Source organism: Lepidochelys kempii, chromosome 22 (genome assembly GCF_965140265.1).
Source record: "Lepidochelys kempii isolate rLepKem1 chromosome 22, rLepKem1.hap2, whole genome shotgun sequence".
Lineage (NCBI taxonomy): Eukaryota > Metazoa > Chordata > Testudines > Cheloniidae > Lepidochelys > Lepidochelys kempii.
The window spans coordinates 19,683,743-19,711,334 of NC_133277.1; the positions used below are offsets into that span (position 1 = coordinate 19,683,743).

Genomic DNA, 27,592 nt, shown 5'->3' on the forward strand with positions numbered 1-27,592 from the left:
TTGTCAGGAAGAGTATTTTTTATTTTGGTTGAATAGGCCCATGGAAACCAATGTCAGATGCACATTCACAAAGGTTTGCATATGAAGTAGGTCAGGATCTCACTGGTGTGTTTTAGCAGCATGAATGTTTTCAAAAAAAGATATGAGACCATCACTGAGGATAAGGTTTCACAACAAAGCCAGTCTGATTTCACAAGACACTGGGGGAGGAGGTTACCAAGAATATATTTTCCAGTTTTCATCATTCTGTGCCTCCTCATCTAAAACCTATTCCCATGTGCTGTTCTGGTTGCAGTCAGAGATTCACCATCAAATACTCTCCTTGCATCTCTTTCGTGTCCCAAATACCAATTTATGGTCCTTTTATTTTATATTTAAACTTTGAACCAAAGTTTAGGTCCCTATTCCCTGATGTTAAATTCTGCCTGACAGAACTAAGGGCAAATAGATGGCTTTAGCAGCCCTAGTCTAATGAAAAATGAACAGAAATCCTCACCCTAAGGCATGGAGCATCCCTCCCCACCAAATTCCATTTCACTTCCCCATGCATCAAAATGAGAATATATTTCCTGTTGGCCACAGCATCCTGTTTCCTTAATTCAGTACCTCTCGCAAACAACTCCGTGACATGTTTCTGGGATACTGTAACACCTTCATCCTCACTAGATGAGGCACGGCTCCAGAGTGTTCGTGCCAAATTACTTCCTAAATCTTATGGGCCTTTTTTTTGGGTACTCTTTCAATCTACAAAAAAGTCACTTCTGGTGACTTCAATTGGACTGTACTGGAACTCAGAGTCTTCAGTGAGCACATGGCATCTTTAAACACATGAAAAGACAAAAATAACTCACTAAAATTAACAGTGAAATTCCCAGGAGGAAAAAAAAAAAAATGTACATCTCTATTGCATTTTGTTGTCAGCCTGTTTGTCATGTTCCATTTAACATGAAACTAAATGGGTCCATTATAAAAAAAACCTGTTAAATAAATAGATGTGATGCTAGAAGAAATTTCAAGGGATGTTATAACTCATCGTTCGTCCTGCTCTCTTCTCTAGCATCTGGCTTCTCACTCTCAGGTTCTATGTAATAAACAGAAACAAAAATAAAGTGAAATTATAAATACGATTATAAAGTGATAGGCATGCTGTACAATGTGGTTTTTGCATGCTACTATAATACAAATATTCAACTACTTCAACACACTTCTCAGACAACAGGGGATTGGAGAGTTGTGGAAGTGTTTGCAGAATCAGGCCCTTGAGTAGCCCAGAAATTCTATCTGATAGGTGGTGGCCCTGGTGAGGACAGGAACAAAAATAGCCAGTTGCAGACATACCAAGGTGAGGTAGAGATTCACCCATGCTGTGGGGGTTAAAAAGGAGACCTTCTTAAGGAGAGGGGGATAAACCAGCACGGCCAAATATCTTGCCACATGGATATTATTTAGAGTCACACTGTCAGGTTAAAAGTTGCTTTTGGAAAATACATTTCTTGCCCATGTTACTGACAAACCCTTGATTATTCGAGCTAAACAATTACTAAGAGTTTAATTTACTTTTTACGCTCTATACTATTTGCTTAAAGTATACATTTAATTCAGTTTGGATAATGAAACATATTAGTTTCCTTGTTTATCGTCACTTGCAGGTTCTCGCACACTAGCACAGGACTGCAGTGTTTGACTTCCAAATGCTGCAGGGAACGATTGCTTTAAAAGTCCCCTATAACTTTCCACTAGAATGTAAAAGCTGTCAAGAGAACATTTCAATTGGTTAGGCTGTAGAAGTTTGGTTTTGATCTTTCCAGGGACCCACTACAGCTATAATAGTCCCCTAGTTAGGTACAATAGCGTCCTTCAGCCTCACTGCACAGGAACATCATTGTGACATCAAATCAAGCAAATGTCCCATTTCCAAGAGTGGCTGGAACACGCCAAGAGTACTAAAGCAGATGTAACCATGTCTTCATAATAGCCCTAAGATGAGAGTTCGGGGTTTTAAATCAGTTAGTGACCCCTTTGGTGGGTCTATACTGCAAGTGAACAGGGTTACAACCAGTTCCCCTTCCTCAGTTCTGGCATTAGTGTTATTGGGGCCACAGCTACCATTCCATCCCACACATTTTTCTGTAGCTGGCCCTCTCAGTTGTAAAGTTTGAAACACTGACACCTTCTCAGCAGCCAGAGGCTCCTTCTCACCCTGTGGTTCATTTGCAGGGCAACAGAAATTAAGAGATTTGCAAACAGTGGGCTACAGACATCCACAGTCACTGAGTTCCATTTTCTTACACAAATTAATCCCTACCTGTGTCTGGTCCAGACTGATCACCTAGTGTTGCTTCCTCGACTATGGGAGGTTCCCTGACTGGACTGACATCTTCAGGTTTATCTGTATTATGGGGGAGAGATGTGCAACAAGTGGTCATACAAGTATGTCAAGTCCAACACCTCCCCTAGCTCTGGTATACAAGATCAAATGTAGAGATGACACTGGACAGGAAAAAAAATTGCCAATGTGGATTGTAAGTGAACCAATTGCAGCCCATCACTAGAAGATTACTGATTTCTCATCATTGATCCTGGGAAAGCCAAAGGGATGGTCAATAGAAGCACTTTGAGAAAACATAAGTACCCCAGCAAGCAGAGGAAGCATCAGGCAGCAAGCAATAATGGAAGAGTGCAGCAGGGATCAAGAGCAACCAGGGGCAACTCTGGAGCAGTCAGAATAGTGTGGGGAGGGGAGTGGTATTGGTGCTGAGCTTGCCAACGGCCACTGGAAGAAGATGAGCCCCAGGCTGAGGCCTGGGAGTTGTGCAGGAAGGCCATCCCACGGGCTGGGGCCTGACTAAGATATCCTGCTAAAGGAACCAGGGCTACCATAGGGGAGCTTTGTCCACAGAGAGTGGTTTGATCTTTATAAAGGGACCGGGCACTCAAGAACTCATCTATCTTGAGAGCTAGGAGAGCTGTAAATCCTAGTGTCCCTAATGATGTGACCTAGGAAATCTCTGAAATCAGCTGGCTATCACTCAGGAAGCAGAGACAATCAGCAGGTATGCAGAGCAAGGTGTCATCTCTTAGAAGGCTGTGCCTCACAGTGGGTAGCAGAGACTAAACTGGTGCTGAGGGTGGTCTCCTCTCCAGTCTCTACATAAGCCACAACGGCAGATGCTTTCCGTCCCATGAACTTTAGAAAACCTGGACACCTTCTCAAACAAATGTCAATGAAAGAAGACAGAAGTAGCACTTGGAGCATGCTATATTTCACCAAGCTTTGTGTCCAGTAATTCCTGATTAGGAGGATCAGCAGCTTTTCCACTTTTATCAAAGATTTCTGTCATTACAATCTCCTTTTGCTCAGTGCAGACAGCTTTGAGAGAACATTACACCTGGTGGTTCAATAGTATCAGATGCTCATAGGAGCACCTGCCTGTGCTGAGTGTGCCTTACCTTCTCCTTTCTCCTCCTTGGGAGGGATAACCTTCTCGCTGTCAGGGGGAGCTGTGGCATTCTTGCCTGAATCAGTTTTTGTGGTGTTCTTTTCCTTCTTGGGTCTGGGTTTTGCAAACTTAGCCTTGTTCAGTAGATACTGCACCTCCCTGTCCAGGGCTGCTATCTTCAGCTCTATGTCCTTGGACAGCAGGGTGGGCTTCTCAGTGGGAGGAAGTTTATTCTGTTCTGCCAGTGTCTCATTTTTCCAAATCTGCAAGGAAATCCCAGGGTCAATCTCTCCCCATGAATATGCTGCTATTTTTTGGTTACATGAGTTACTGTTTTTAAATACACAATCCCAGACACAGCACCTGGGCATTCCAATTGCCTGTGGTCAACAAGGCTTCCATGCCCACATCCTCCAGCCTTAGCTCCACAAGACCAGAGAACAAGAGTGCCAGTGGCTGCTCTTAAAACCATACAAATCCTAATTACTGGGAAGGCACTAGCCCTCCCATATTGCACATGAACCATCTGTATCTCCAGTTGCTATGTCTTCCCAAAGCAATATGCAATCGAGTTTGGTAGTAGGGAGTATTAAAATAGAGAAAGGTTTTCCTAATGCGTGGAGAGGATGTACATCCTCTGCTCCCTATCCCTAAGTGAAAGTAAACGCATTAGCTGTGGCATTGATCACATTATCCAACACCACATCCTGAATTGGCTCCGCAGCCCCTTCACTTACCACAGTTTCATTGATTGCTTTCTCTAGGGTACTCAGTTCCACCTCTGTGAATATCTGATCGGCCTCTGGAAGCATTCGTGCTCCCCTGAAAGATAAAAATTTATTTTTGCTCCAATTGTTGTTCAGGGTTAACATCTGCATCAGTGGCATTTGAAATTTCTATAAGTCATTGCACAAACTGACTCATGTTTTTGGACCTTACTGCTTTTCACACATACATGTAACTTCTGTCCAAGGAAAGTGAATGCTAGAAGACCAGGGTATTTCAGGTGATTGGGAATGGAATATAAAACCCTCAATCACATTTAGTGATTTACCATGGGATTGGCCCACGAGTGGGTTTGCGAGGAAGGAGGAAGCCCAGGGTTGTGTGTGTGTGGGCGGGGTGGGGGAGCAGTCCTGACCCTCCTGAAAATGGGTGCGCTTTGCAGTATACATGGGATGTCATACTCTTTGTTCTGAAGAGTAATTTATGGGCTTTGAGTGTTTCTATTAACACATTCCCTAAAATGCTCTAGGAGCCGCCACATACTAGCTTCACATGCTAGCAGCTAGCAGACCAGATTCCATTTTAATTAGTGGGTCAAACACATGCAACACTTTTCCACCACCCACAACTTCAAATCTTCTCCTCAGGGTCTCACTCTTACTTGAGGAAGATGCTGGAGTGATTGAGCAGATTTTCGAGGGCATTCAGGCGGTCTGGCCATTTCCTTCTTTCTTCCACACGGAAGAAAAGGCTCCTGCAGAGTTTCTTCAGCTCCGAGAGCTTCTCTTTCAGTTCCTGAAAGTGGGAGAAAACAGACAGGATTGAATTGATCAGATATCTAAAACTGCTCCAAACTTTTAATTCCAGAAATATTGTGAATCCCAGAAGCTTGAGCTGCAGGAGTTTTGCCTGCTGTCCCCATCAGATGCACAAATCTCGTGTGCGAACAGGAGTTGCGGCACTAGACACAGTGTATACAGAATGGGAAGTTAACTGCTTTATGTGCTCCAAGAGGTTGAGCAACAGATGGGAAGAGCTAGTTCTTGTGCAATTCAGTCCTGGGCAACTTAACAAGAGGGTTTCCAAGTGCCAGAGCATTCAAAAGGGCCAAAGTGAATCAAAGCAACCAAGGAAGCCTAGGTCAATTTGCCACCTATTGGCAATTCAGTGCAAACTGACACCCTATTTCCATGCAGTAGTACCTTGGTCGTGGCTCTATAGCCCTCCTCCTCCATCCAGTTGGAGGCTTCGCTCAGCTTTCTTGAGATTTCCTCTCTCTGCTCCTCTGTTGAGACAAACTGATATTCCTCCTGGTAAAGCTTGTCCTGAGAGGAGTAAAGGTCACTTCAGCTTATCTGCTGATTAATGAGAAGGCACAAACAGCAAAGGAATCTGTCTCAAATTCCCCCCTCCCCCGACAGAATGCAACTGCAACCAACTGCACGACTCCTGGGCTCCTCCATGCTACTGAGTGGAAGTTCAACCCCCAGATTTGTCCTCTTACTCCTTCAATCAGCTGAGAGTGGGACAGGAAAGCTGCACAAGTCCTCACATGTAGGATAAGAGCTTTCCTCTTGCCCTCACCAATTGGTGTTTCTTCCCAGCTAGAGCATGGGGATGCTGAGACATGCAGAGGAGGGGATAGCATATACAAAGCTTTTATGCAGGTAGAGATTTGACTTGGTATGCTGCCTAAACCCTAATCTGGTCCCACTTGTCTTGAAGAAGCCTCCCTATGCCATGTGGGACAGGGAACACTCAAAATGACAACAGATGAACTCCTCAAAGCAACCGCTCCCCAGCTTGAAACAGATACAACCCTCGGCAGCCAGCTCAGCCCTGCCAGTATACAACATCTCCCTCCTGCTTTTCAGGAGCTTTCAACCCTTTTCACCGCTCTTACCTTGGTCTCAAAGATGAATGCCTCCAGGCTATTGGCTGACTTTTCCCTCTCCTGCTTCTCTAAGTCTCTGACTGTCAGATCCTGAAGTCTAAAGTGCAAGGAGGCCAGAAATAAGTAAAAATATCATCAGCACCTGTAAGAGCGGGTGATGTTCTCTTTGCAGACAGGGATCTGTGTAGGCAGCAGTACCTGTCACTCAGACACCATTAACTAACCCATCAGCACCCAGGCCACGCCAGTTACAGGATACACTTAGATGTCTTAGGGTCAAATCCAAAAGGTGGGAAGTCAGGAGTTCTCTCCCAGTTTCAGCGTTCAGATTCACAGTGCTCAGGATGTTTCTCCTCGAGTACTGACTGGCTAAAACTTTCTCCCTAACCCCCTTTAAACCAAAGGCCTCCCCTAAAAGTCCATCTGCACTATGACAAGAGAGACGATAACAGTTATAGTACCGCTCTGAACACTGTTCATTCTCCTCCTACCCAAGAGCTGTGTTAGACTCATTGGGCACTGATAGCATGGCTTGGCTACTATGATCACCAAAGGGGGTGGGGGAAGAACCCCTGTCCATACTGTGGAGGAGAGGGGACCATGTAAACACTGTCATCACTAGCATGGTTACAAATGCAACAGGGACAGATCTTTAAGTAATGTCTCACGCAGTTAGGGTGCCACTCCATAGGGAGCTCACAGGACCAGAGTCGAAGATGGAAAAGATTAAAATGATTGGCTACAGCAATGTTAACTCGTCAGGCTGAGCTTCCCTCCAACCTCACTGGGCATAGAGAGACCATCTGGGATTCCCAGCCACTCACTGCAGATCTAACCTTCTGTCCACATACACACAGAGCCAGCGCTGCCTCCGCTTCCAGCTCTTGTCATTTTCTAGTCTCAGAACTGACCCTTTTCTTGTGCACATTCATCCCAGTTCCTCCCTTTGCCATTCAGAGTTTCTGGCCTTGCCACCTTTTGGGACATTTACCCCTAGTTTGTTTGAAGGGGCTGCTGAAAGAAGGATGGTGACAAGAGAAGGGTCAATAGAGGCAGTGGGGGTGAGCAAAGTCTTGCAATGTTTACTACAGTCAGATTCATTCTGGGAGTGGGAGAAGGTAGTGTCATCTGAGCATGACCTGAACTCAATAAGACATGCACCTTAGAATCTGTTGCTCACTCTGGTCCCTGTGCCTCAGCCCAGTCTGCTCCCATAGCCTACTCCCTTCACTTCAGCATGCTCTTCTCAAACTTACTTCTTCACTGAGCTCTTCAACTCCTCCTCCAGCAGGTCAAGCACATCACTGACACCTAACTCCACACTGATCTCGTCCACAAGTTTCTGCTTCTTGGAAGCTTTGGGTTTTTTCTCTTCCACTTTGGTGGCTGTGCTGTCACCAGGACTTTTGGACATTTCTTCCTCTTTCCCGGATTCTTCCTTTTCTTTGGGATCCTGTGTCAGAGAAGGAACTCCAGGATAAATAAAAAGACCAATTTGCAGTACCATTTCACTTGCAACAAATATTTTGAAGAGTGGCACACAAGAACACGATAAGGGAGATTTGAGCTCCCAGGGTTAAGTAAATAGGCTAGTGTTCTACATCTATAAAAATAGATTTGCACATCTGCAGTGCCTTAATGCTTCACAGGCCGAGAGGCCTTGTTTCCACTGTGAAAAAGGTATATTCTTAACTCAAGTTAGTTAAATAGTGCTAAAATCCTAGAGGAGACAAGGCTTCTCCTTTGTCTTTAACTCTACCTGCTTGCTTGTGTGAGAATTACAAACTGTCCTGTCTTTTCTAGGATTTTACTTCCAAGTAGTTAAGGAATTAAAAAAAAACCAAAAAACAAACAAAAAAAAACCCTTCAACGTACCTTTTTTCACTGTTAAGGCAGGGCCTTAGTGCTTCCCAGACAGGGAAGCCAAGGAACAAAAATGAACCAAATGCCCAAGATTACATGGGGATTTCAGACTAGACCCAGAAGTCTCAGCTCCCAGTCCCGAGCTGCAAACAGCAGGCCATATTTTTATTCAGAACAGTGCATGACTGCCTCTCATAGACTTTCACACACAACAGCTTTGCACTTACCAGCTCAGAATGGCACTGTAGGTACAACACAGCAAGATAAGGATCAAATGTAAAGTGGCCTTGGAAGGAGAGAGTGGATTGGTATAAATCCGAAGGGCAACGGGAAGCAATACTGAACACATCCTTCTGAGGATGAGGCAAATGTCAAGGGAAAGGGTTCTCTGCAGGGAAAACTCCAACAACTCAAGTGAACTTTGGCAAGGGGTCTCCCAACACTCAGCTTCAGACCCTGAGTGAAGGTCACTCCCCACTTCTGCCCCTAAGGAGCAAGGATTTATTTCAGTGGCTTGTCGGTTAAGGGTTTATTTTCAGAGATAGTGAGCAGGAACAAAGCTGTGGTGCTCAGCCTGCACACATGGGGTAGAATCTCTCACACCCTCCCCTATTATTTCCAGTTAGATCCCAGTCCTGAGGTACAACAGCACATAATGTCACCATTTTAGGCAGTCTCCCTTTGCAGAGTCAGCTGCTCACCTGAGATGCTGTTTTTTCTCCTTCCTCCTGTCTCTCTGCTTCTGGAGGGACAGCTTCTGCTTTATCCTGCATTGAAGATGGCTGCTGCTTCTCTTCCCCTTGCTCCTCGCTCACTGTCCCTTCTCCCTCCTTCTGGTCTGGTTTCTCCCCCTGTTCTTTTCCTGTTTCTGCCTGGCTCTCCTCTTCCTCCTGGGCAGCAGGGAGGAAAGTGCCACAGTTTTTTAATGGAAATCCCATGCAGATGTGTCACACAGACAGGGCAGGCTCATACCGGAAGCTTGGCATTCAACATGGCACAAAGGCTACAAGAGAAGAACAGGGAGTGGGCAGGCCAGTGATGACTTTAAGGAAGTCACCATATCACCTTGGAACCACAACCCTTTTCTATTCCTGGGAAAGAAAACAGACTCCTATTGGCAACACAGGAGCAGCCAGGGCCAAGTGTTCTGTGTAGCAGGAGAACCTGCCAAGAGCCTATAACGATGAGATGCAGGAGAGTGTAGCCTACACAGCACTACCCAGAGAGGATCCAGAAAGGAGACCGGAATGACAGAGAAAGAGACTTCATCAGGGAAGCAGCCTTGGCAGCATTTGCCCAAGGGACTGCCACCAGAAGGCCTGTATGTTTATTTTTAACGCAGCATTAGACTTTGAGACATGTACAAACTTCTACAATGTGTAGTTTTTAATCTTGGTGTCCTGCTGGTCACCCTGATTTTGTTTGTGTTTAATTACTGCCTCCTCTATTTTGCAGCCAGGACTGCATCCAGTCGGAGTCCCATCTTCCCATCAAAGCCAGCACCTCACCTGAACAGTCTCTGTCAGGTTCTCTCCCGTTTCCAGTGTAGGACCTCCTCCTCCAAACAGGCTAGAGATTGTGTTTCCAAGTTCTGCAGGAGAAAAAAATAACTCAAAATGTCAGTCTTTGAAGCAGTCTGGAGGACAGTGTGAGAGGAGGAGGAAGAACAGCAACAGCAGGAGGGAGTGACATGCATCAGTCAGGGGTTTGGTAACTCAATTTTCTTGACTTTAAAATCATGAATTCTGTATAAGTGCCTCTCCAAGGTCCAACAGTAATCCATGGGCAGCCTGGGATCCTGACAATATTTGCTGTAAAAACTCTTGCACTACCATTGCTAGCTCTTTCCCTCCCTGCACATCCTCCTGTATACAAACTACTGGGCCCTCATCTCTGCAAAAGCATAACCTGGAATCTGCCTCTCCAAACGGTGATAGAGTTTTCCACTGTTCACTTCCCTAGGAAACCTCCACCCATATGCACTCTCATCCCTCCTTCCTACACACCAGCTATAAGTCTCTGCACTTGCCCTCAAAGCAGGACAATGGAAAGCTTCCAGTCAGTGGCATCACGGCCCAACCAACGAGGAGGGAGAGTGCGAAGCACCAGATGTGCAAGACTTCCACTGCTGCCCTCAAGACAAAAGTAAAGGGATTTGTTTCCTTCTAAATACACCCCTTCACTGAGGAAGGTGAAAATGCAGCTCCTTGTATTACTCATGCATGTGGTGCATACCCAGATGTTGTACTGATGGGCACCTTAGGAGCGTGCATGACGCTTTCAGGGAGACTTGCCCCCTCACCTAGAAGCACATGCTCAGGGCCATTAAGTTATTTTGGATCTGCTAACATAATAGGCAGGTACTTGCGACCCTAAGGATTCCTCAGTGCCAAAAGAATTCACTGTTCTTTAACAAATCCCATCAGGCCTGTCAACCTCACTACACACCTAGCATACTACTTTTGTAGTATTTATCTATAAAGAACGTCATGTAAGATCTTAAATGAAAACCAGGATCTCACTGGTCAGTTATATAAAATTGCAAAACATATGCACTGTAGCTATGTAAGGAGTTATGCGCATATAGGCTTGAAAATACACATTTTAAGTCTGAATCAAAGTAAGTTTGACAGACAGGTTTTTGACAGACAAAAAGGAGTCTATTCACCTGTCTGCCTCAGTTCACATGTACATTAAACACTGTGAGCCAACACAACAGAAGGTCTATTTGCATATGAAATCAACATGAGATATGAAGTCAGCACACCAGGGAGTAAGCCCCGGGGTAATCCTGACTCAGGGGACAAACAATGGATTTTTGGTGTGATATAAGGAAAAGGATCCCATTATCCCTCAGCGAGGAAGCAAAAACAATGCTTTTTGCATTCATTATAGAGGAATGTCAGCCAGGTTGGCTAGAGACGTTGAGGGATGAGGAACTTAATTAAGTAAGTAAGTTAAGTTTAGGTTCTACCAAGCGTGTTATACTTTTTGTTTTACATGGAAACATTTCTGTTTCCATTATTATTCTTGCTACTTCTTCAATCTCAGTTTTCAACAACTTATGATTGTTTTCATTATAAATATATCTCTGTGCTATGGTGTTACGAAGCACCTGATCCCAAGTTGTAACACTCGGGCTGTGTTTATTTTGTTCCCTTAGAGATAGCAAACCAGATAATTTCTGTGAGCAGCCAATGGTTAACGGCTGGGCACCACAGGAAATGCTCTGAGGACTTGGGGGGGGGGGGGGGCGGGTGGTGCCTATAGTGCTTGTGTTGCCAGAGGCTGTTGGTTTCAGGAAGCTGAGTTACAACATGCATAGATAAGACTGCTTCACACTAAGGGCAAGTAATTGTGAAGTGCCTCACAACCCTGGGTACCTGTGGGGAGCGTCAGAGTACTTCACTTAATTGGTCACTTGTCCCCAGATGCCAGACCTGTCTCTTTCAGGGAAATGTGGTGCAGTTAACTGTCGGAGTTATGATGATTTCAAAGCAACAGCTGGTCTGAATACAAAACGTGAACAGTACAGTGTATTTACTTGTTAATGTTGACTCCTCCTCTGGTTTGTCCTCCACTACAGTTTCAAATACAGACTCCACCTGGAAGTAGACACAATGAGAGAATATATTTAAAAAAAGGTCTCTTAGCAGCACCTGTAGAGATAGGATAGGGAGACTGCACAAGGAAGGGAGGAGAACATAGATGGCACTAGCTGGCTGGCACTTACCCGGTCAAGGCTAAGCACTCCACTCTCATCCATATTGAAGTGAGCTTTGATGCCTTTGGACTCATAATCTGAGTGCTTCCTGAAACTATCCCCGACTCCTCTCAGCCTCACAATGGTGAGATTCAAGGACCCAAAGGCTCTGGGGGGAACCAAGGCAAGATTGAGAGAATGAACAGACACCAACCAAAGAAGCCTAAACTGCAAAGTGGGCAGCCATCCCTCTTCCCCAACTTTACTTCAGCATTGTCCCCAATATACTCCCAGCTCTGCCCCACTTTGGAGCTTCAGCCAAATTCCAGACACTGAACAGGCTGCCATTTCTGGTGTCATTCATATTGGTTCACACACTTAGCGTCAGTTACACACACAAATTGGGACCCCCCCACCCCATCTGCCATATTGCAACCGTTCCAATGCCACTCACTGGCAAAGTGTCTGAACAGGCAACAGAAAGCAGGGTACTTCTTCACACCAATGCCCTATGGTAATCAGTTGTTTCTGATGGGAAGGTCACAGACTCAACAAGTGAGCCCAAGAACCAGAGCTGGGATAGCCAGAGAGGGAGTCTGCACACATACAAAAGAGTAGTGCTGGCAAAAGGTGTCAGAACTGTCTTGGGGACTAGAATCATCCGTCCACAGAACAAGCAGCCCTGAGGCAGTGGAAGTGTGAGCTTTCCCCATACTGCCCTCCCCCAATAGGCCTGACCTGGAAGTACTAGCTCTAGAATGAGAGGGGAGTTGAGTCTCCACAGTACTACCGCAGTAGCAACAGGTCCTTTAACCCTTGGCCCTTCTAGTGAAAATGCCAGCTAGGGACCAGTTAGAGCGGAGAGGAAACTTCTCACTACTGCGATGTTAGATAACTACTTGGCTTTCTCAATTATATAAGGATTGCAGCAAAGATTCTGAAATTGTGCATCTTTGGCCATCCATCTGCATGCAAACTTCTCCAGCGAAGCACCTATCAGCCTGGAGGCAAGTCTGTGCAAATGCCTATCACCACTCACCGCAGGTCATCCTGGCTCAGGAAAGCCAAGTCTCCGTAGTTGACATAGAATTCAAAGTCATCTGTGTAGCGGTTGAAGGTGATGACCTTGCGCTGTGGATATGGTGCCATGCGCTGGAACAAAATTCGCTTGTTGTGCTTCAAGCTCTTGGATTTATCCTCCTCCTCAACTTCGCGGGTGAACTCCACCTGCATCATGTGAGCAAAGGCAGACAATCAGACACTAACAGGAAGATTTTGCCCTACCTTGCATCTTTGATCACTGGATTCCAAAGCACTTGGTAGACAATCTTTACCCACCTTATGGGGACTGTAAGCATTACCCCATGCTACCAGATAAAGAAGTGAGAGACTTGCCCAATGCACCCAGGGTGAATACTTTAGCATCATTCCTTCCAGTGGCTCCACATACGATTCCAGACTGAGCACCATTTCCCCTTCAGCACTAAAACCTGTAGGTTTCCCTAATGCCATTCCAGTGCCTCAAGGTCCCATTGTTTATTTATAATCACTTCTCCCAATGCCACCCCACACTATACCCTCCTCTCCGAAAAGAGACAACAGGGGAAGCTCACCTGGATGGGGAAGATAGCTGCATCCCGAACAATGAAGGGCTTGACCTTAAAGGCTTTGCTCAGAGCAGCCGCCTGGTAGACTGCACCCATAGCAGCAGCCTCGTCTGCATTGATGTTCTTCCCCAGTTCATCTCTGCAAAGCAAGGGGGAGGGATATGCAAGCTTCTCTATCACTAGTACAAACACAAGGTTGTTGAGAAAAGGCACGTGGCAGAGAGGCCTCATTTACTTACTTGCCCACAGCTTTCAGCAAAATCTCCTGCACTTTGGGGACTCGGGTGGCACCTCCCACTAGAATCACCTGGTCAATTTCATCCTAGGAGTTCACAGACAATCAGGTTCTGCCTTGAGAATGTATTTTTGGAAAAGCCAAGTTCACTGCTTCAGTATCCCCCCACCATCCACTGTTTAGTGCTCTGCAAGGAGTCCACTACCAACCCTGCTCTCCAACACAAGACTGGGGTCCAAAAATCTTAAGTCCTTATTTCAGTAAATTCCCAAAGTAGTTGTGCCTGAGTGAGTACTTCAAGATCAGGCCCAACAGACATGAGTGATTTACAGAGCAGCTGTCTCCAGCATCTGGGACGCCACACTTTATTTAACAAAAATCAAACCCAGATCAGGCTCCATACCAGAGGAGCCAGTTATTGAAACAGTGGTCCAGAGAAGAGGAGATAGAAACCACAGCCATGAAAAGTGCTGAAGCAAAGAGGCTAAGGCACCTGCCACCTTAGAAGCTAAGCATCAAACAAATGAAATGAAATGTCTCTCTGAAGATGGTCACATCTGGCCATAACCAGTCAGGCATGTGCCCTCTGGAGAGACATCCAGAGATGAGATTCCTGATCTATGGTGAAAGTTAAGCCAACCTCAGATGCCTTCAAGAGATGTGGGGGAGACAGATTCTGAAGTCCTCAAAATTAAGGGCTTTTTAATAGTCAGTAAAACCCTGATCTGAATCCCTAGCTCATAGGCAACCAGTCCACATGGCAATCACGGAAACCTGTGACATGGTGTAAGTGCATGCCCTCAACCCCCTCAAATTTCTCAGCCTTGTGGACCATGCCCAACCTGTCTCTTCCCTGGACTCCTTCAGAGAGTCTTCTGTGACGCAGCCCTCTGTCCATGTCATTCAACAGTCCAATCCCCTTCTGGGGTTCAGCTTTAAACAAAATATATTTCACCTGACTTCAATTTCTTGAATCTTGTAGGCCCTAGCTCAGGACTCCTCTCCTTCAGAGAGACCTGTCTCCTCTCCATGTCCCCCAAACTGAGTTCCTTCAAGCTACTTATAAAGCTTAGCTCTGCCTCCTCTGTCCAGGGGGTAATTAGTTAAACGCTCTCCCCCTCCCCCACAGTACGGAGCATGACTAACGGGGGGGGGGTCTTTTCCCTTGCCTTGCTGGTGATGGGGGTAAACCCCCATTACACATGGCAATGTGGTAACTTCTGCACTGCCACCTCTGCCCTCAGGAAGACAGAAGCCTGCACTTCTCAGCAGGGTGAGTTACCTTCCCAAACCAGACCCCTCTCAAACAGCAAAGGTTGTGATGCAACAGCAGCTCAGCATCAGAGGACCCCACATTTATCAAAGTATCCCTGGACCTACCAGGTTCATCTCTGCGCTGCTCAGTGCCTGTAGCACAGGCCCTGGAACCCGCTGGAATAAGTCGGAGCACAAGTTCTCAAACTCTTGCCTGGAGACCTTGGCCTTGAAGTCCACGTCATCCAATAGTCCCTCAATCTGTCCAGGAAGTCAGAGAGGAAAAAGCCATCAGCTTCACATCACACAGCATTCTCCAAGCTAACATTTTTCCGACTCCTACTGGGTTAGCTTATGTGTTCCAGACACTCCACTGCACCTTAAGAATGCAGCCTATCCTTTTATATCCCCATCCCTCTCCCGGTGCTGGAGGGACACAAGACATGGTGCCTTGGATGTAACAGCTGTCTAAATCTCATGCTCCTGGTAGCCATTTAGGGACAGACTTCTTCTAATCTCCTGCAAAGGTCTAAACATTTCTCAAAACTAGTAACATGATGGACTTAAACTGGTGAGAACCTGGATTTTGCTGCTTGTTAAGTGAAATCAGTTTAGAAAAGCCACCAGCATTGGAGTCTCCTGGGCAAGGGTGGAGGGAGAGAACATTGTAGTGTAAAGATTACATAAAGCAGAGAGACAGAGCTCTCCCAGGCTCACTCTTAACCCAAGTCATCCCGGTTCCTGAGGGAGGGGGATTTCCTGCAGCACAGGGACATACCTGGGCCACATGGTCAACATTAGCACTCAGGATAGTTTTCAGGCGGTTGGCCTCCTTTAGCAGCTTAGCCATGGCCCGGAGATTCTGCCGAACATCTTTTGAAGGCTGCTGCTTGTTGAAGAGTTTCACCAGGTAATCCCGGAGCCGGTGCTCCATCTCCAATCCCCCTAGGGTGCGGTCGAATCTGAGCAGAGAATAGGAACCAGAAGCAGACACTTAGCCTGGATGGATTAAGTCAGTAATGGAACTTGGAGTTACAAGTACCTTCCCCACCCAGAAGAGAGTTCCAGAGCTGGCCTGGATTTTACAAGAGCATGCAAGAATTCTCTCAACTGCAAACCATTTATAACAAGAACAATATGCTGCAAAGAGGGATTGCATGCAATCCTGAATGCTACACAATTCTCTCCACACGAAGTTCCAGTGCATGGCTTTGCTTTATAAACAACAACATGGCTTTAAACATAAAAGTTTGGCTTTTAATGTCACTGATCAAAAAACTCGAGCCCTCACAGCTGTATGAGGCTAGTTGTTCCTGATATTTCTCTTTACATCATCACATGGAATTCTAAAGGTGTCTATCCCCCAATAAGTTTTAAACCCTACACATTTAAGACCTTGTTTTCAGCCGGTTTCAATCAGCCATGGAAAACTGAGCACAAGGCAATAGTACTGCAACACACTCAGCTAGGAGTGACTATGAATGGATATCGTGTCTGCTCAGAGGAACAAATGCACCATTTGAACGAGATGAATTCACCACCCCAACAGCCTTCGAGCAGAGGGGCTTCATAACAGACACACTAAAAGTGCCTGAGGTGATGAGCTCCTGAAAAGTCAGGCTCTGTCTAACTCAGATCCCGAAGTTATTTCCTTACAACTAGTTCTTTAAACATTATGGGCGGGAAGACACTGTGGTCTTTTATGTTCAGCCGCTAGACACCCTCAACCTCCATAGCATGGTCATCCTTCCGCTCCTACCAAGCCTTGTATTATCTCCTCCCCAAAAGGATGTCAAACTTCCTCAGCCCAATGAGCCAACTTCTACTATCTCACATACAAGTAAACTATGCTAAAAGTGTTATTTAGGTTTACAACTGTAAATCCAGCTAGCAAACGCCAGACTTAGTTGCCTGTGGAATCTTGTGCATACACATTATGAGACCGTCTTTAATTACACATACTGTCTATCCCTACAGCCCTAGAACCCCTGCCTCATTCGGTACTGTACATGGGTTGGACAAAGAGACTGAATTAAGATTGCATGGGCAACTATACATATGGCATTTCCTAACCTTTGAGTGCTTTATTTTAATACTAAATATATTTTAATGCAGTTTTTTAAAAAAAATATAATTTGTAAGGGGTTTTTATTTTTTTTTTGGTAAAAAAAAAAAAGAGAGAGAGACTTGTGTATAAGTGTGACCACCATATCATAGCAATCATATACCTTCAGCACTACAGCACAGACTGTTGCCACTTGAGCTACTGTACTAACTACATTATCTGACAGCAGGAGAAAGTTGTTTTCCCAGAAGGGGGATGGGATGCTTATACCCTATGAGTCTAGTAGGTGGTTGTAGGGAGCCTAGCTAGCTTTATCCCCTCCCAATCAAAAACCCAGGAGGTGGTCTCTCCTGCTCCACGTGGCACTCCCAGAGTGAATGATGGGACACATTCTGGATCGGGGAAAGCCCAGCTCAGCCCAGCTATCCCGCTTCCCCCCGCAGCTACAGATGCCCTGGCAGCATCCAGGTGTTCTTACATTACAGCATGTGCTGCTGCTGCTGCTTTGTTAGCAGCGTAGGCCCCGAGGAACAGAAGCAAAAGAAGGGAAATTATTTATTTTTTAAAATTATTAACTCAGCTAAAACCTGAACAGAATTTCATGGAATAAAGGAGAGGCACAGCTCTACCCCCAGGCTTTTGTCCATGTCAAATTTCAAAGACCTGTCAAAAATAATTCTCAAAAAAAGAGTCACAAGAACCTTTTATAATAGAAAGTGTTCGGTACTCTATACACACAAGGGTCGCTATCAGATACACATAAAAGTTTGGCAACATGTCCACATTCCAACTATCCTTTGCATGAAGTGAAGTCACCCAAGTTACTTTTTGACTGAATCCTCCCACCCAAGGCACCCTGCCCGACTCCAGCTTTTGTCTGAACACTCATGTTTGAAACTAGTTTCGAAATGCAGCCCATTCTGTGTTTAGAAGAGCCAGCAAAGTAAATATTTTCTTTTAAGTATGGGACCCAAGAGAAATTCTTACCCGACCCCCCGAATCTGCAGCTGAGGCTGGGTCCCTGAGTCCTTGGTTTTCACTGTCTGATAAGTCACTATCGTACATACGGTGCTTCCTGCTCCCATGTCATAAAACATGATATTCTGTAAAGAAGAAACCAGAGAAGGCGAAGTAAGGTTCCGGGGTATTTTGTCCCTGAATGGGAAGGAGAGAAGATCTTGGAGATCACACAGCTTGGAATGGGACAGGCACTGATCATTCAGTAAATTTGCTCCAGTCCACTGAGAGACAGCAAAGCAGTTACTCAACATTAGACTTGCAGCAATAGCCATGAGGACTGGAAGCCTGTAATAACGGACCTACCGAGTGCGTCCTTATTTCTCCCACACTTCTATTTTATAAAGCAGAAAACAGAATGAATGCTTTTCTCACCAGGAGTTCCTTCAATCTGAGGAACTCCCAAGTATTTTACAAACAACCTCCCAGTCCCCAGTGAGGTAGGTCAGTATCATTGCCCCATTTTACAAGGGGGTGGGAGGTGGTGGGAAAACAAGTCAAGAGAGTGTGGTGAAGCTGACTAGAACCCAGGAGTCCCAACTCCCAGTTCCCCACTCTCTGCCCTACAAACTGCCTCTTTGCTTTCCATATCTTATCAGAAAGCGCAACAGTTAGGAATGTACTTGCTACTTTATACACATGCTCTGTACTTAGTCTATACTTAGACAGGTCTGTAAAAGCAAGCAACCAAGACAAGCACTCAACCAGCATGAGCACATCCTTACAGTTCATCACTTTTAAATTTCCCCTCACTCAAATGGAATTCAGTAGCACCCCCACCTCAGCACCAGCTGCATATACCTGTGCTGTGGCATTGATGTCCTTCCTCCTGAAGACCCCATAGTTCAGAGCCACAGCAGTGTTGTCATTTATCAGCTGCAGGACCTTCAGATCTGCCATCTGAGCTGCATGCAGGACTGCCCTCCTCTCCGCCTGATTGAAGTATACAGGGACGGTGATCACTGCATCCTTTACAGGTTGTTCTGCAAAGCATGGAAGAGAAGAGGTTTTCCATGGGAGAGGCAAGTGCAAAAACTCCTCCATAATACAGCTATCAACATGCAAGTAACTATGGAGATTGTGACAGCAAAGTCAACGCCGCAGAGAGAGACTATAGGTCCATTTCAGCCCAGGTGAAACTGAAAGAAGTCATCAATGGAGTTGAATTTGTTTCAATGTTTCCACCTCAAATCCACCAGGCTTCACAGCATCTTGTGAGATGGTCATACTCCCAGTATCTTCTGCGAAAGGAACATGTTCAATCTATTCAGACTTCAGCAATTAGTCTAGTCTTCCAGGATCCCAAAACCCCAGCCTGTAGATGACTGAATTCTCTCTGGGGTAAAATCTTGTTTGAACTCCCTTTAGTACAACTGCCTGAATTGTAAGTATGTTAACTACAGTCCTGTAATACAGCAGTAAGAACAGATCCAGCCAATTCTTCTGCAGTTTCCATTGCTGCTGGCATTTCTGATTAACAATACAGCGGTGAGAAGTCCATGGTTTAGTTGCTTTTATTAATTAATATTCCCCAAGGTAAACTCATATGTTTAAAAAAAAAAAAAATTAGCACTGGTGAAAGGAACCATCTATCAACAGAGCAGGTATAAGGTGGATGGCAGCACGGCAAGTTTGCAGCTCTCCCGCCAAATTCCTATCACCATGCCTCAAGCCCTAACCAGCTCTAGAGATGAAAGAAGTCTTCAGTCTCTATATTTATTATCTTTAGAGGATGCCAATATGAGGGCTAGTTAAAAAAAAACCCACCAGATTTTTGCACCTTTTTTAAAATATATAAACACATGGGTACTTGTCCACAAGGAACTGGGCTAAGACATCACCAAACAGCCATCAGCTAGAAACTGTGGATAATTAGCAGCTTAAGCTTGATTTAAAGTTATGACTTCAAAGGTTAAATGATTCAACATCCTGTTTCTGATTCCCCAAGACATCCCATTTGAGACCTTCAAACCCAGTCCCCTCCAGTTTCCCTGTAAATTCCACATCCTCTGAAATTAAACAAAATAAACTGAACAATGTATGAATACTGTAAAAAAGCAACAATTATCCCAACCTGCAAATTCCTCAGCCAGACCACGTGAATAGTTCAGGACCATGCCCAGTATCTCTTCTGGAGAATACTGCATTTCACTGCAACACAAGGCAAGAATATAAAACCCTCCATCAGACAGGTACCAAAAGTTATATTCAACTGTAAAGCCAAAGCTTCTCTAGCAATTCTCACAAAACACTGGGCAGTACGGGATGAAGCACCAACATGACAGCCCAAAAAATCACATAAGCCTGAGGAATTATCGGATCCAGGGAAAAAATATGGAAAAGCTTTTCCCCCCAGAGAGTAAAAAAGGTGATAGAACTGGCAACAAGGCTCTTGGAGAGGAGAGTATTCCCCTCTCCTCAACAAGGACAATGTGGCCCAAAGCTCCACTTTTAAACACACCAAATGGTAAAAATAAGCCATCAATGTAAAGTCCAGCAGGGACCACGTGAGAAACAGACACCACCTGCGTCCATAAATATGAAGTGGGAACATTATTATTTCAGAAGGTTATAATTCAACCCATTGGGATTGGTGAGCTCTGCTCACCAAAGGAAGTAGAGGCGCATACTCTCAGGTGGTGAGGTGGTGCCATAAAACCCAGAAATCAACAGATCACAGATGAGATGGGGGGTGAAGAGAGAGAGAAAAGAAAAGAAAGAAGGAACAAACAAACAGGGATGGGTTACAAGTCACAGGGTCAAAACAAGGGATCTAAGCAGGACACTGTGCAGAGAACCCTGGACAACATCCCTGCCCCAAAAATTGGGGGATGTCATTCAGAGAAACTCTGCAGAGATGCACGAATGGTCAGGGGACCAGAAAAAGGCCTTTCAGATGCAGAGAATCTGCCATCCATCTCCCTCCTCCTGGGCTGACAGTCCTGGAATCCAAAGTGCTTAATTTATCCAGAGAATAAGCACAGCGCAGGCAGTGGCAGGGAAAGCTTCCCTCCTTTCCCCACGCTATCCTCTACCGAAGTGCTTTACTTGGAGCTGGACTGATGCCTTTGGGGCATCAGCGACCATAATCTTAACGGTCTCTGTTCTGAGACTGGCAAATGGCCAATTGCAGCAGTATTTGGGATGTCAGTCCCTGCTGACTGGGAACTGTAATGACACCTCTCTCCTCCCAAGCTCACTTCACTGTTTTCACTACTGACCTGGGCAGAATTTGAACTGACAGGTTCCAAATCCAATAACTGGGCCTTTAAAATGGCCACTCCTTCCCAGAGAGATTTTATACCTCCATCTGTAGCTGTCTGGAGCAGCTCTCCTAGAATGATACATAGCACAAGCTTTCCTTGCTTGGCCATGCTACAGAGAAAGCTAAAACCAGCATTTCGCCTCTCTCTCTAGTGGTGAGAGTCAGCTGCCAACATGCTAGAGGAGACATTTCCCTGCAAGTTTCATAAGCAACAGCACAGCAGCGAAAGTCTCAGAAGGCAGTTGGAGTCGGTCACTCACTGGGACAGTTTGAAGATAACCGTCTGTCTCCTCTCATCCTTTACCAGCTCGTGTTGTGGGAAGCGCCAACGGTACAGTGTCACTTGGGGGTTATCTATGTGTTTACCCAGCAGGTCCTGAAAATATCTGAGTGCTATCTTCGGGTTCTTTATGGACTGCAGAAAGAAAGCAAGTCACCCGAAATTATAAAACTCAGTCCTGACTCTCAGGGAACTTTCACTTAACCCCTCCCAACCAGCCTCACACGGTGTGCGTATATTTGGGAAAGAATATTTGCTATGAGAGCCAAGATTTACAGGCTGGTAAAAAGCAGAGACAAAACCACATGTAACTAGGGTTCCCATAGGACAAATAATACAAGGTGAGGGGGTAAAATCTCTTAACTTGGGCACTCAGAAATCCATCTCCAAGGGACTAGTGTAGAGAATACACATGGAATGTGGGTTTTGTATACAGATATATATACACAACACATGCAGCTGGAATTTATGTGAGTTGGTTTGTTGTCTTACCATTCCCACCGCGCTATCGCCAAAGAGACGCTCATTTTCTTTCAGAGCTACAGTCACTGGCGTTTTCCTATGTGACTCTCTAAGCAAGAAAAAAGGATTAAAAATACGACAGGTAGACATTCATTGCAAACAACCCCCACTGACGAGGCTGAGACTGTTTAATGCAGAGGAACTCAGGAAGGATACTCAGATGCCACCAGGAACAGAGGCTACGTGCTAGAGATAGCTCATCATTAATTAGTCTGAAGTTTTTCAATAGCAGCATCTTCTTCCAGGGCTGCTGTGCTAACTGATCATTCTCCAAGAATGAGATGCTGCACAGTTCAGTGCAATGTCACCTACAGTAGCTCTACCTGTCTATTTGAAAGGCATCTATGATTTATCCCTGCTTCCATACTGCTGGGAAGCTTGGAAGACGGTAACTAAAGCGTTAGAATGCCAGAGGCAGCACTTCCCTGAATTTCTAACAAATGGCTCAGAGCTGAAGGCCACTCTAAAGTAACCTCAGTGTGCTTCTGATTTCTCAGTACCTTCATGACCTATTACCATACCCAGCTTCCCCCCCACACTCTACTCCTAACTCCAGAAGGATGGTAAGAGACAACTGCATGACAAGGAAGGGCTGTAATTGAATAGCAATGTCAGAACTTGGAAAAGTTACCTGACACATGCTAGCCTGAGACAAACAAAAGATTAACTCACCCCCAACAAGTGAGGTTCAGAGGCAATTCTCTTGCAAGCATTCTCTGCAACCTCATTGGGGAAGCCATCTTTCCCATCAGCCTTTGGCTAGCAGAGTTGTGGATTGCAAGGCCAGAAGGGACTATTGTGATCTAGTTTTATACAATACAGGCCATAGAACATCCCCCAGATAATTCCTGTTTGAACTAGAACAGATCTTATTTAAAAAAATAGCCAATTAGATTTAAAAATTGGTAGTGACAAAGAATCCAGCATGACCCTTGGTAAATTGTTCCAATGGTTAATTACCATCACTGTTAAAATATGCCTTATTTCAATCTGAATTTGTCAAGATTCAACTTCTAGCCATTAGATCCTGTTAGAGTAAACCTTTCTCTACCAAATTAAAGAATCCATTATCAAATATTTGCTCCTAATGTAGGTACTTCTAGACTGTAATGAAATCATCCCTGAACCTTCTCTTTGTTACGCTAAATAGATTGAGCGCCTTGAGTTTATCACTATGAGACATTTTCTAATCCTTTGGTCATTCTCTTGGCTCTTCTCTGAACCCTCTCCAAAGCCGGATACTCCTTAAGTCTCTCACCTTCTGCCTATGGGAGTGAAGGAGCTCCTTCTTCCCACCAACAGACACTTGACCTTTGGGGAGCAGGAAGGGAATCCACTCATCTTCCTTTTTCAGACTGCTGACTGCTACAAGATGGAGGTTTCTCTGCTATTCTACCCCTCTCCCAGTCTCTGCTTTTTTCCCCCCCTTCCCATCATCTAAGCGAGTGAACAGCTCCAGTGTCAACAACAGCAGAGAGAAACAGGTGATTCTTTTCTGTTTCACTACTGCCCACAAGTTTCTGAATAGTTACAGTACAACCAACCAGTTTTAGCATTACTTTGGGCCGTTTGGCAAAGCTGAGAAGCAGTAAAGGCACTGTAGATGCAGGAAGATGACACTGCATCTTTTGAATGTGGGTCACAATTGGAAGGTTTTCTTAATCATAAGGGCTAGATACTTCTTCTAAATCAATGATTATATCCTGCAAATAGTGACAGCATAGGCTCCTCCATTCCCTGGGAAAAGTTTCCTTGTAGTGAAAGGCTGTTTCAAGCCCTGAAATAAAATGAGTCTAGAAGGCCTTTACAGAAGGTGCAGAGATAGGAGTTTCCATCATAAGCTGTATCTCCTCACAGGCTTGCTGATATGGGAACATGCCAGACCAAGAAGAAGAATTATAGTTTACTTGTTTAAAACGATTTCCATGGGCACCCCAGGTTTTACGATTGCTATCTTCATTGACTCACTGCCCAGGTCCACGGACATGACAGCCAGAGCGTCTGCAACGCAAAAGGAATAGATGTGAGAAGCTGTACTTTTTCCATGAGAAACTGCTCTCAGTTAGCCAGTTCTCTTGGCAAACTCTTGGGAAAGGGAGAAGAGTGGGGTCATCCTTAAGTATTGAATCCATAGGAAGGTGAGGAAATACCATTCTGAGGTATGAAAAAGACAAGAGGGGGGTGAGGTAATATAGTTTATTAGACCAACTTCTGTTGGAGAAAGAGACAATTTGAGCTACATAGAGCTCTTTTTCAGAAGTTGGTCCAATAAAAAAAAATATGACCTCACCACCTTGTCTCTCGTATATCCTGGGACCAACATGGCTAGAACAACACTGCAAACATTCTGAGGTATGGGCAGTTCCATGCCTCCCTGGGCTTCACCAGTGCTAAGCCGTACATTTTCAGTAAATGTTAGGACTAACATGTCAGAATTACATCAAGGACTGTCAGCTTCATCTCTTGATCTTGCACCTCTGTATTTTGTTTGCCATTTAATTTTATCCCCCAGTTCTGAGTAAACTGCAGTTCAATTGCTTATTTTTATATGCTTCTTTCTCTTAAACTAGAAGCCTGAGACAATATTGTGAATTTCATGCTGGTGAAAGGTTATTAGAATGAGAGCTGTGGAGACAGAAATCCTCTATCCCCAAGCTCTCCCCCTGCACCAGCTGCTGATGTACCTCCCCACAACCCAGCAGAGACCTCCTCAAGTGGTGAGGAGGGAGTGGATCCTTGATACAGTCTCCTTGACCCAGTCAATGCTTAACTTCTCTGCTGAGTTGCAAATGAGGGACCAATAATACTAACTGCTTTTTTGCGATGTAACATTTGTTCGCTGAGAACAGGACCGAAACCTACCAACTCATTTCACAAAAATCCCCAAACAGCAGCTGGATAGTTATAATTTTCAGGATGGACGTCAAGTCACGATCTTGGAGGCATATCCCACTGGCAGTTCCCAGAACCAGCTAGTCCCTAATGTGCAGATTTTTTAAAACTTCCCTCAAACACTGATCAGGTTGTAAAAATCTGAAAAGTGTGCACATACCTGTTTCTGATGGAAGATAGGCCAGCAGGAGGAAGGTCAGAGACCACAAGGGCACTTGTGTCATCCTGGCCATTGAAACTGTTAATATCTTGCTGAAAATAAGCAGCAAAAATTAATTCCCCAACCTGGCAGGAAAATTCTCAGCTTGTGGTGGGACTTTTCTCCTTTATGCCAACAACTAATAAATAAAACCACATATTAAATATTTACAGTAAAGATAAACCTGAGATATAAAGTTCTTATCTGGCCTTACCCACAACCCAAATTCAGAGAGTTTGGATCCAGGATTATAGTTCATATCTATCTCCAATTTACAAATATAGTTCATTCTTAGAAAAAAGTTAAATTAAAAAACTGTCTGGAATATTAAGTTTTGGTTTTACAATAGTTTAACAAAATATTAATTTTCTTGCTTGCAAGAGTAGCCAACCATAGTGCCCAGGTAGGTTTCTCCAAAACATGCACATACTTTGTTAGCAAAACCCATCTTAACATCTCCTTCCTTAAATTGCAGTTTAAATTGGTATGATAGTCTGCACTTCCTGTAAAACTTCTATGCAGTTTTTGGGCACTGTCAGAAAGTTTTTTCATTTCAGTAACAGATTAAGTGGCCCTTTGGCTGAAGATGAGTGAAATTATTTCATCGCCAAAAATTTCAAAGAGGGCAATATAAAACATCTGACATGGATACCTGTGTGGAATGTTTAAATTAGAAACATTTAACTGCACTTTTCTTAAGTGCCTCAATTTAGTAGAAAGGACCTACTGCTTTTAAAAAGGTTAATCTAAAAATATTGCATGAGATTTTGTGAGACACTATCACAATGGACTTAAATCCATGTTAATCACAGCCTTTTGGAATTTTTGGAAATGTTGTTGAGAGAACTGCATCTAACTTGGAAACAAATATCCACTGTAGCGACAACTGCTCTTTAAAATCCCACTCCACTATATCTTGTGCTCATGCATCTGTCAAAAGGAACCTACAAATGTACTAATATTCCCCACCAGACCTTTTAAGTAACTCCAATGCAGATTTTCTGGGCAGGTGTGGCAATGAATCCTGTCACACCACAGAAAGCAGCCACCACCTTAAAGAAATGACACCCAACACTTATCATCCCAGCCTGAAGGCAGGAGAGACAGGTCAATTCTTCTAGATAGCCCTGAAGCACTAGTATACACACTATCTACTTATTTATTTGCCTTCACTTCTTCACACACAGCACTGCTTCAGCAAAGCAGTACTAACCCTGACATCACACATTCGTAGCTTACAGAAGCATTCCTGCACCCATCAGCCCTGCAGCTAGTACAAAAATATTACAGGGGGCCAATGCCCCCTCTCTCTATTAAAGTTGGCCTTCTCGAGAGTAGCTTCTGGGCTGGGTAAAGGCAAATGCTCAAGTCACTACACAGCCACCAACCCAACCTGAAATTTGAAAATAAATTTGGTTATGTAGACACACCATCTTCCACGCGGATGGATGAGACACACACATCTAGCAACAGAATCACACCCGGCCCACAGAGCAAGAACTCAAGTAACCACTAGGCCCTGCGCACATGAACGCACAGCTTACCGTGCAACACAGAAAAACAACCCTTGACGCTCTCCTTCACACACTGGCTTTACGCGACAGCACAGACTTTTAGACGGTGGGGTGGGGGGGGGAGAGATGAATCATTCAGTCGGTGCCCAGCGGGGTAAGGGAACGAGGGGCCGTGGGCGATGGGCTCTGTGAAAAAGCCCCGCTCCCTCCCTCGCACCGCGGATCAGACCTCTGTAGGTCTCTCACGGGGAGGACGCTGCTCCCCGCATTCCCGGGGCGGAGGGCGCACTACCGAGCCGCCGCGCCCGCAACACGCAGCTCCCCCCGACAGAACGGCCTGCAGCAGGGCTCGGAAGCCCCCTCGGAGCCTGGGGCTCTTTATGTCTCCGTGCAGCTTGCGGGGGGAGGCCGCATCCCCACCCTCGGGTCACAGAGAGCCCCAGGCTAGCTTTCTTCCCGAGCCCCACAGCCGGCGGCTCCGCGCCCACCCCGCCTCACCTCCGACTGAGCCGCACACGCTGCGCGAGCTCCTCCGCCGCTTGCTCCATCAGCGGTAGCGGCCCCGGCGTCTCGCGCAACCTGTGGCCCGGACACGGCGCGAGCTCATTGGAGCGACAAACGGAGCCGGGCGCAGCGAGCCAATCCGGGTAGCCGACGAGCCCGATTGGGCCACGTTCAGAAGAGCCGGAAGGAGGCACGTGGAACGCTCCAACTCCATTGGCGCACGTGGGCCAGGGGTGGCCCTCCCCTCCTAAGGCAACCCTGGAGGAATGCACCGGAGGCAGGTGGTGAGTGAGGAGCCACTGCATGCCCCTAAGGTGGGGAGATGTATGGAAGCTTCATGCATACACCCTGTGAAGACTCCTGTATGCACGCACGCTCCCTGCTTTAATATGTCAACGCAGACCGTAAAGATCCTTGTGTGTATGCCCAGTGGGGCTAATGAGGCAAAAGCAGGCAAAGAAAACTCTATGCATCCTCTCACTGAAAACACTTAGGTTTTCATATGAAGTCTTCTGTACATGTGCATGCTCAGGGGACGAGGTCTGTATACCTTCTCCGTGGCCTGGTAGTGTGAGGCCCTGGGTTCTATGTAACCGTCACACACAGGCATCA

The 27,592-nt window shown here is 45.4% G+C and overlaps 1 protein-coding gene across 6 annotated transcripts; it reads right to left on the bottom strand.

The window, feature by feature from the left end:
- HYOU1 (hypoxia up-regulated 1) lies at window positions 1-27,069 on the bottom strand. Of its 6 annotated transcripts, none has more exons than XM_073320641.1 (25): window positions 26,975-27,069; window positions 24,924-25,015; window positions 23,779-23,872; window positions 21,842-21,920; window positions 21,330-21,484; window positions 19,879-19,955; window positions 18,606-18,787; window positions 17,775-17,890; window positions 15,501-15,684; window positions 14,849-14,983; window positions 13,473-13,555; window positions 13,240-13,372; window positions 12,666-12,853; window positions 11,657-11,795; window positions 11,468-11,528; window positions 9,432-9,514; window positions 8,625-8,813; window positions 7,317-7,513; window positions 6,070-6,157; window positions 5,369-5,491; window positions 4,828-4,961; window positions 4,178-4,262; window positions 3,451-3,703; window positions 2,306-2,389; window positions 1-1,081 (listed from the first exon to the last, which is right to left on the bottom strand). In XM_073320641.1, the coding sequence occupies exons 1-25, from the start codon at window positions 27,022-27,024 to the stop codon at window positions 1,023-1,025; spliced, it is 3,063 nt and encodes a 1,020-aa protein (XP_073176742.1). In that variant the 5' UTR covers window positions 27,025-27,069; the 3' UTR covers window positions 1-1,022. The 6 variants fall into 6 exon arrangements, with proteins under 6 accessions (XP_073176742.1, XP_073176744.1, XP_073176743.1 ...); XM_073320643.1 differs by having other exon boundaries at window positions 24,924-25,011; window positions 26,975-27,044; XM_073320642.1 differs by lacking the exon at window positions 26,975-27,069 and adding an exon at window positions 26,507-26,946.
- Between the last annotated feature and the right edge of the window lie 523 nt (window positions 27,070-27,592).